The 10,617-nt window shown below is 31.6% G+C and overlaps 2 protein-coding genes across 2 annotated transcripts in view; one reads left to right on the top strand and one right to left on the bottom strand.

The window, feature by feature from the left end:
- LOC114325602 (heat shock protein 70 A1-like) overlaps positions 1–10,617 on the top strand; it is a 517,012-nt gene that overhangs the window by 350,688 nt on the left and 155,707 nt on the right. The gene's annotated exons all lie outside the window — the stretch shown is intronic.
- The window catches only part of LOC114325603 (uncharacterized), a 62,841-nt gene continuing 52,518 nt past the window's right edge, over positions 295–10,617 (bottom strand). Inside the window, exons 7-8 of the mRNA XM_028273706.2 lie at positions 8,350–8,513; positions 295–595 (exon numbers count right to left, since the gene is read on the bottom strand). Of these exons, the coding sequence (XP_028129507.2) occupies positions 588–595; positions 8,350–8,513 (172 nt within the window). The 3' untranslated portion in view covers positions 295–587. The remainder of the gene's footprint in view (positions 596–8,349; positions 8,514–10,617) is intronic.

Below are 10,617 nucleotides of genomic sequence, written 5' to 3'. Positions count from 1 at the left end.
CCATAACCCACAAGAATTGAACGGCTGTGATGATGATGACCTGATAAGTAAAAAGTCAAACAATGGATTTTGACTAAGTTTGTTACTATGTTAACCCTTTCAGCTTAGGAGACGCATACGCGTGTCCAAATATGACGCGTAAACGCGTCGGACGCGTAAGCGTGCTTTGTGTATTATATTCAAACGAAATTATTTCTGTCGGCACAGAAAGGGTTAAAAAAGTAAACTCAAAATTAATGTGTGCATTAAGTGGTTAAGTGAAGGTAGTAATAGGTATAATAAAAGCAATCTATGCATATTTTATAAATATATTTTGACTACATCAATAGATTACATTATATTAAGTCAAAATTAAAATCATCGATCAATCTAATCACAGATTTACACCATTTTAGTAATTAATTAAATAAGTTTAATTAATCTTCAAGATCTCTTAAAACTAGAAACATGGAACGACATGCTGCAGAGAGACGGCAGTAGATTATTTTTGTGGTAAATAAAGTTATTAAACGATCTAAAGAGGGACGCACGGGAATGCATCTGAAGAATACTGATACACTGAGAGGTTTCCTCCAACGTTGGTTAACTTAGTAGGCTGAAAAAAGAAAATATATTAGACTTCAATGCGAAAACGTTGTAAATACAGCATGTTTAGTTTTAGATTAGATATACGCAATATAAGTGGCAACACTGCACGCCGTCCAGTGCCAGACGGTCCCCACTTCACAAGGTAATGCACCTGATCCTCGCCAATTGTAACTCCATCGTCATTCGGAGATTAAACAAGATAATGAACTAAGCAATGTTGCCGATTTTAAAGCTTCCTTCAGTCGCCTATATCTAATCGAAAACTAAACATATTGTATACATATGTTAAAAACACACTGTTTATGATATTAAAGACAGTATTGTGCATATTAACGTGAATGCAACAGGTAAAGCCCAAATACAATTGTAAACATTTAAAAATTTATCAATTTAGAAAAATAACGAATAAAATTATTATCAAAATATTTAACATCGTTTGAAGGGCCCCATTCCATTCATTACATCCAAACAGTTCGATTGTAGGGAGATGAACTGAGGTGGGTGAGCAACTGGGGGTACCACATAATAACTACCTATAGTTTATTTTTTAACCAGGAGGAGTAAACTAAAAAGACAGATTCACACCCAAGAAAGTCACTAGAATAATAACCAAATACATCTTCTTTTTTGGTTGATCTAGTTGGCCCTCAACGGTAATCCATAAATATTATATTAAATTAATACATCGCTAAAGAGTTCCAAAAACAACTGCTTTTTATATAAAAGCAGACTAACAATCTAAAAATTAAAGGAATAACACAGAAAACACAAAAATCGCCGATATAACTTAATTAACCTATGAAATGCCACTAGTGTCAAAATTTGATAAATGTCATTAGAGTCAAAATTTTATACCAGTGGAGTAAACTTGCCTGCGGTTGGACCAATTACAAACAAGCAATACAGCGCGATAATTATGAATCACTCCTCTTGGTTAAAAAATAAACCATAGTGACCCTTGTTTCGCAATCTTCAGTTAAAACCAGGTCCAGAAGAGTATTGTGCTACATCATAACGCTAGATTTTTATTAGATCAATATTATTATAAACATTTCTTCAGTTTTTCACTCTTCTTAACCGAATTATGGTCTGAACAGCTTCCATTTTTGGAATATGGCCCTTAATGGCTGTACTCATTTTTGCTGGGCTTACTGATTCAATCAAGTTCTTGATTTCTGTATCAGAAGCATCAAGTTCTGCACAGAGGACATTCACATCATTGTGGTCCTGCCTTCTGGAAAGCTGGTCTATAGCTTTCAGGAAAAATGGAATTTGAAGTAACCCAGACTGGCAATCTTCAGTCTTTTGAGCTCAACAGTTTTAATTTTAGAAGAATTCAAACTAGAACAAACCAGTTTGTCAACGGTCCTTGCATAGCAGTCACAGTTATTTGTGATTATCCCCAAGCACTTCAAAGAGTGCATGTTGAATTTATATATAGGTTAGGATAACAGCAAAATCAAAACAAAGTCGATAAATTTGTAAACAATATAGACTGTGTAGGGAAAAAGGAAATAGTATTGTAGGAATAAAACAATTTTTTTAAACAAAAATAAGGTACTGGGACGAAAAGATGAACACAGCCTTCCTGTTCCCATTAGGGAGTATCCATAAACTACGTTGTTGAAAAGGGGGAGGGGGACTTTGCTTATTACGACGGTATACGACAGGGGGAGGGGGGCCATAAGTACACATCCGACGTCGTTTGAAGTTCACGAATATAAAAAATATACCCTATTTTAGAATGAAAAAGAATTTGTATATTACTTTTATCATATACTTTTCATTTCGTATTTATCACTCACAGCCTTAATAATATTGCTAGCAGTTTTATACAGAATAACAAACAATAAAACATTGTCCTGTGTCTTTAAACAAACGCTTCTTTTCAGAACAACATCTGGAAGCAATAAATATTAAACTGTTCACTTATTTACTGAATACTCAGTGTCAAAAAATTCTAAAAGAATGAATATAAATAAAACTATTCTATTTAGTTAGTACATTGTATCTATTTATATACTTAATAAAAGAAATGGCATTGAAATCAAAACAAAATTAAGTATCAGGATTTATATAAAAGTGTTGTATTTTGTCCCTATAAAGCTAATTATTAGTTGTACAGTGAATTGAGAGAGTACGCGGATATTAATAAGCTACATAGTAATACTGATTTGGATAAATTCGTAAATAAACTTTTAAAAATCTAGGAAAACTTGGAATTTAAAAAAGAAATCACTAAAAAGGGGGTCATAGTTGCAGTTGCGACGTCGGTATGAGGGGAGGGGGTCAACTGCAAACGACGCTTTACGAAGGAAGGGGGGGGGAGGGTATTAAAAACTCCAAAATGTTTACGACATAGTTTATGGATGTTCCCTTACTAGTCTCAGTTTCATCATCATCATCACTGGCTCGACAACCCTTTCTGGGTCTTGGCCTGTTCCAGGATTCTTCTCCATTCTGATCTGTTTCGTGCTTTTTTTCTCCAGTTTTTTATGTTTACGGTTATTATATCATTTTCTATTTGTTCTAAATATCTCAGCTTCGGTCTTCCTCTTGTTCTTTTTCCTACTGGCATCTGTTTGAATATTTTGTTTGGTATTTCACCTTCTTCCATTCTTTCTACATGTCCCATCCAATGCAGCCGTCCTATTTTAATGAATGTTATGATATCCAGATCCTGGTATATTTTGTATAGTTCAAAGTTTTACCTTCTTCGCCAAATTCCGTTTTCTTTTGTGCCCTTATACAGTATGTCCCTGTAAGTTGTATCCATATGGAAAATTTTTTATTATTAATTTTACGAAAAAAAGTTATTCTTCATAAAAAGCTCTGCATGGTCCAAAACCTAAGATTCAACCATCAGATATAAAATTTTATAAATATTATACGAGGTATGTCAAAAAATTTGAATTTCACTCAAGAGTAAAGTAGCTTTATTTTTCACAATATTGAAAATTGCTATTATGAAAAGTTGTTTGGGATTATAAAAATATATTCTAATATGCAATTACATCCTTCTACTTGAAAAAATGTTTTTTTGAAAAATTATGGATAACTAACATTATTTTCAGTAATTTTAATTCTAATAACACTTTTATTATTAATTTTACGAAAAAAGTGATTCTTAATAAAAAGTTCTGCATGGTCTAAAATACTTTAAAACCTAAAATACAACCATCTTATGTCAATTTTATACGAGGTATGTCAAAATAGATAAATTTAGATGAAAAGTAAACTACCTTTTTAGTTCAAAATATTTCAATTAGAAGGATGTAATTACATACTGAAACATGGTTTTTAATTCTTAATAACTATTCATAATAACAATTTTCGATATTGTGAAAAATAGAGGTATTTTACTCTTGAGCCAAATTCATATTTTTTGACATACCTTGTATAAAATTGATAAAATTTGACATAAGATGGTTGTATTTTAGGTTTCAGACCATGCAGAACTTTTTATTAAGAATCACTTTTTTTCGTAAAATTACAGTAGAACCCCGCAAATCCGAACTAATTGGGGGACAGCCTGTTCGGATTCCGAAAAGTTCGGATTATCCGAAAGTTAGCCTAAGAAGCTAACGAAGATGATTTTTAAAAGATTTGGACTGCCACCGATCCCTTTATGAAACTTTATCCGCACGTTTATGCCTCCAATATTCTAAAGCTGAAAAATATTTAGATTACTGAAATATTAAATCGCTAACGCCAGTAGTTTTGTTTCCTCACGGGACATGGGAATTCCGTCATGTAAAATGTAAATGATTCATTTAATTTGTAATCTGGATATTGATTACACTATGTTCCTCATGTTTCTTATCTTTTGCAATGTTTTCGTTCATAGTATACCATGGGAAATGTGTATTATGCACATTCCTTTATTGATTGTGTTTAGTCTTCGAGGCTTTTATTCGCCCATTAGTGTTGCAGTGTTTAATACTGTAGCTAGCATCTTAGGTAATTATTTTCTCACATAATAAACATGTTTTTAAATTTTTATTTTGAATTTTTAAATTTTTTTTCTTTCCGTTGGTTCGGATTTGCCGAAAGTTCGGATTTGCGGGGTTCGGATTTGCGGGGTTCTACTGTAATAATAAAAGAGTTATCAGAATTGAAATAACTGAAAATAATGTTAGTTATCCATAATTTTTCAAAATTTTTTTTTCAATTAGAAGGATGTAATTGCATATTACGATGGCTTAGAGCCATAGTGACGTAACTACTAAATTGGCGAAATCGAGTTAAGATAGCCAAAAGTATGTCTAAGGTGTAAAAATTTAGTGCCAAAGAAACGGAATAGCTACTATAAATATTTAAGAAGATGGCATTACGCGTAAGTACAAAAAAACATTTTTGTTTTGGCCCATAGTAAAGTAAGAGCGCTTACGTTATTTGGGTTCATAATAAATATTGTAAAGTAAGCTCGTAACGGGCGATACGTTCTTTTGGCACTAACCGTCCCTTATAAATGTTGACTTTGCGACGCAGTTCTAACCTATAAATTGCTTATAGTTCCAAATTATTGTGTGTTGTTGGAGATATTGTTTTTATAAATGTGCGCCTAATTATTTAATTTCTAATAAATTACATAATAACTGTCAATAAATATATCTAGTCGAAAAAAGTTAGTGGATATGGTTCGCGAAAATCGTAAGTATAATTCATAATATACCTAATTACAATAATAACTATATATTTTAAACTATTACCTTTATAGATTACACTGAGGATACCATAAATTCTGATGACTTTCTAGCTGATCCAGATTTTAATCCTACCAGCTCAGGTTAGAGATTAACAGTAATGGTTTTAGTTTTAGATTTTTAAAATGGCTTTTTTAGATGATAATAAAAATAAACTTTAGACATATCTGAAACTTTTGTAAGGAGAATTCTATCTAAACGCACTCAGGAAAATATAATACAATGTGACAAAAGAGGTCATCACATACCTGCAAATAAACGTCCTGAAATTGCTAAACAGAATATTATTGATCATATAAATTTATTTCCTCGAGTTCCGTCTCATTACTGCCGAAAAAATACCGGTAAGCAATATCTGGCATCCGACTTAAATGTTCAAATAATGTACAACCTCTATAAAGAAGACTGCTTAAATAAAAAATTGAATCCAGAAAAGCTGCGGTAATACAGAAATATTTTTAATACAGAGTTTAAGTTGTCATTTCATACTCCCAGGAAGGACTTGTGCGACAAATGTTTCGGATTTGATCACTTGTCAGCAAACGAACAAGCTAAAAAACGGAGTGAGCACGAAAGCCATTTAAAAAGAAAAACATTAGCCAGAAATATGAAGAATTCCATAAAAGAAAGACACTTTTTGCATTAGTTTTTGGGCAATTTAGTGTTTTTATAATTAACCACTTTTTTTTCACCTGGCCATTCCATGATGGAATGTGATTCTGTCCATGCGCAAATAGAAAAGGCAACAAAATAAATTGGCTTAAAGTCGTTTGGTTTCAGTTTAAAAAAGAAAGCCCAAACACAGTGTTTTTTTAAATACGAAATGGGTTCAGAATCTTTCCTAGAATTGGATGTTTCAACCAATATTTCTGTAAGACGAAGCTTACGTAGAGAACAAAAAGTAGAATTTGATCTGGAAAGAATGTATACAAGTACAATGGCTATCTCCTCTAAAAAACATAAAAATCTTATGGAGCTTTGTCAAGATGTTATTCCAAAAACATATCATGCTTTTTATGCTTCTTTAAACGAGTGTCATGAAACAGATGGGAACGAAAACATATCCGATCAAGAAGATAGTGATTAATATTAATTTTTTTGTATATTTTAGTATTTGGCTTAATAAATACTGTTTATTTTTTTATTTTTATTATTAAAACGATCATTTTAAAGATTAAACGTATCTACATTTTTTAGTGTAACAAAAACGTAACTACCTATAGGTGTAACTAAAACCTATATCATTTTTACCAAAAACATAAAATAATACATTTTACTACAAATTCTGTTTCTCATACCTTTATTTTATACTAAAAAATATTTTCGGTTGGTATAATTCCATTAAATATTTAGTAATTTGCGTTTACCCTGTTTTAAAAAGCTTTATTTCACTTTATTAGAAATTGTGTTTTTTGTAGTTACGCCACTATGGTTCTAAGCCATCGATTAGAATATAGTTTTTAATTCCAAACAACTTTTCATAATAGCAATTTTCAATATTGTGAAAAATAAAGCTACTTTACTCTTGAGTGAAATTCAAACTTTTTGACATACCTTGTATAATATTCATAAAATTTTATATCTGATGGTTGAATCTTAGATTTTGGAACATGCAGAGCTTTTTATGAAGAATAACTTTTTTTCGTAAAATGAATAATAAAAAAGTTTTCCATATGGATACAACTTACAGGGACATACTGTATATGTAAGGGCATAAGTCTCAGTTTATTTCTGTTAATTTTTTTATGTAAGAAAACAAGCTGAAGACTATGTCTGGCTCAACTATAAAAAAACGACCTATATGGAAGAAAAACACAGACACAATGAAAAAGCGATACCATTTAGCAAAAAAATATTTGAGCTTGACTGTTAAACGCAGTTTAAGAATCTGGTACTGCTTTTCTTGGAAAGGTCCAGTTCCTTTGTGCCAATGACAGATTCGTCATGCATGAACTAGAAACAACTAAGATGAGTTAAGGCTAACCATCCAAGTTTTTCAACTAGATTCAGTTCAGTCGTTCAAAATCATGATTAAATATTCCAAGAAAAAATGTCAAGACTTGAATGACCACGAAACTCACTGGATCTTAGTCTGAACGAAAATCGAGTGGGCTATTGTAAAAGCTGCTGTTGATAAAATATTGCTCAACAAAAACAAAACTGAGATTAAATCTGTAATCCAGGTTTTAGTTTCTGGGCAGCAAACAGAAAACTGTAAGAAAAATGTTGATTCTATGCCAAAATGCCTTTCATAAATTTATAAAAGCTAAAACAGGATGTATTAAAAAACACCAAAACCAAAACAACGTAAATCATAATACTTTTTCTTCTATTGACCTCTTAGTATGCCATATTTCAAATTATCTCTTGTGTTCACATTAATAATTAGAACAATATAATAATATTACGGATGGATTGTATGAGTTTAAAGTTACTCTGTGCAATGGACACAGGAGGGCTGGTGCACATATTGTTCTTTAAATTCTGTAGATTATGTAGCACAATTTAAAAAAACCCTTTAACAATAATAAAGTTCATTAAAGGGACCAACCTGTGCAAATTAAATTGAAAAATGTAGAAATAATTATATAGTTTTTTTTACTACAAAAATACGCTTTTATCAATACGCACGCATTCAAAATTTTTGATGTCAGAGTGTTCCAAAACATTAGAATAGGATTCCAGTTGCCATTCACTGCTTTCAATGTGAAGACTTAATTTTTCGTGCCTAAAATTTCGTCATATAGTGCCCCAGGGACTTATCCTCAGGGATTATATCCATCCTTTGGATTTCATAATTAATTCTACAATGGTAAGACATTTAGTTAACATTTAAAAGGTTTTAACCTCTATTTTCGGGTGGCTCAGAGATGCTCGTTGTAGAGAGCTAAAACGTTCTGTGATATTTGTGGCCCTTTTAAGGGTTTTTAAATGAATATACCTTTTATAAAGAAAAAAAATCTTCATTAAATTTTACTCATATTCTAACGTTTTGGCAACGTTCTTAAGTCAGAAATCTTGACTGGTAGTAAAAATACTATAGAAAAAAACTTACGTGCTGCTCGACTCGCAAACCCATTAGCTCTGCCGCCTCCAAGACCTCCACCCATTCGGCCACCGCCCATGCCACCACTTCCGCCAGCGCCGCCACCACCACCGGCGGGCCCACTGCCGCCTCCAGGTGCACTAAACCTCGAAGGTCGTCCTGCGCTAGTATCTCTACAGATGAAAACAAACAATAATTATCATTTTTTCATCATTTGAGTAAAAACTGAATGAATACTGAACTAAATTATCTACATAGGTATTGGCTAATCCAACTAGTACCCCCTCCGCATTGCCAAAATGTCATGTCTGTCATCAAGTCATACTGTGCTGCAGTTTACATGTATAAGTCCTATAAATAAAGACCTTATATTCCATTGTTTACCTGCTCCAAAAAAGGTTACTTATGAAGTTTCAACTGATTGTTTTGATTATTTCATTCATAGAGATTTTGACCAATAGATATATTCAGACAAAGATATCAGTAAGGCGATTAACAAATCATAAAATTTTTGTTTTGAACAGTTTAATTCATGAAATAATCTTACAGAATTACACTCGACCTCTGACTTCTTAAAATCACCGATTTGTATTGCCCTCGTGACATTCAAAACTGTCAAGTCTCATTCAGAATACAAATCAATAATTTTAGAGCACTTGTGTAATTATAAGTGATAATAAAGCCAGTTGATCAATTAAAAGGCTGCAAAACTGCATTAAAATTAAAACATATTATCCTAACACAAGAGTTCACTTTATTTTAACCCATTAATGGCCAAAGCTTCGAAAAGGAAACATTTTATTACAATTTTTTTAATAGGTGTTTTTGTATAATTGTTTATATTTTTTGTTTTGAGGGTAAAGTAGTAAGTTCTAGTGTGCAGTTTCAGTAGTCGATATTCGGTAAAAAAATAATATTGAAAAAAGTTAATAAAAAACCTTAAATTTCAGCCATCAATGTCCAAGTGAATTACAATATTGAAATATTTTATTTGCTCCTATGTAATCATAATCATATTCCTAAATGGTTGCCTAATTGTGTCATACCCATAAAATTTGAATTATTGTTTATAACAAAATTTTATGACCCCTCATTATGAATGTTTCAATACTTTGGCCTGCTTCATAAAGTAAATTCAACAGAGCAGTTTTTGTGTCTCATGGGAGGTTTTTTATTATCCTAACATAAAAAGCAGTTAGATATTTGTTGCATCTCTTATTTAGTTTAGTAGTAGTGAGAAAACCTCTTTTGAAGTATATTCTTTGTTTTTTTATAAGACTATAATGCAAAAAATAGTAAATTATAGCCTGAAATAGGCTCAAGATAAGAATCCATATGGTTTTAAAATATGGTATTCTCCTTTTCATGACCATTTTTCAGTGCGTCACAAATTATAGAAAAAAAGGTAAGTCCATGATAATACACATTTATGACATTTATTCTAACATGACATTTTAGTTAAATCTGACAGTTGTCACATTTTATTTGCAATTGGGCATAAAAACAAATCAATTGTGTTTATTGCATTTATAAAATGGTATTTTCTTTGATTTGTATAGTCTTATAAATTGTACAGGTTATATTGATAATATTATTTTATTTAATAAATAATTTTTTTTATCGCGCCTTCTATCGACAACTAGAATAATCACCGAACTAGAATAATTACCAAAGTAATCACAGACGTGCCTTTTTTTCTGTCACATACAATTTAATGCGTTAGAGAGAAATCGAAAAACTGAAATGAAAAAATGGTCATGAAAAGGACTATATTTGTGCAAGATAAGAATCGATATGGTTTTAAAATATGGTATTTGTGCAGTTCTAAGGGATATGTTTTTCAATTTATACTATATGGTGGCGCCAAACCTGAGGGACAGAAAAATAAATTAAGCCTAGGTACAGAAGTAATTATAGACCTACTCTCTGTGGTGCCTAGCCTTTCAGAGCATCGGGTGGTTTTTATCATTTCTTCTGTACTTTCTCTCTTTCACATTGTTAAAGAAAAAGGCGTTTTCGTTACCTGCACTGTACGAGAAAATCGTATTTTAGAATGTGTATTAGAAAGCAGTAACGTTATTGGAAAGAAAAATAGGGGTGAGTTGGATCACGCCTTCGACAATGAAACAGAGAAAACAGTAGTAAAGTGGAATGACAATTTTGTGGTTAGTGGAGCAAGTAATAATGCCACAGTCGATCCCTTTGCAGTGGTGTTCCCTTTCTATCAATCTAATTGAATGTACTACTGTAAATTCATGGATAATTTACAATATAGCT

Source organism: Diabrotica virgifera, chromosome 9, assembly GCF_917563875.1.
Source record: "Diabrotica virgifera virgifera chromosome 9, PGI_DIABVI_V3a".
In the NCBI taxonomy this organism is placed as follows: Eukaryota; Metazoa; Arthropoda; class Insecta; order Coleoptera; family Chrysomelidae; genus Diabrotica; species Diabrotica virgifera.
Note: the sequence above shows the minus strand (reverse complement) of the source record. Positions and strands in the feature narration are given on the sequence as shown.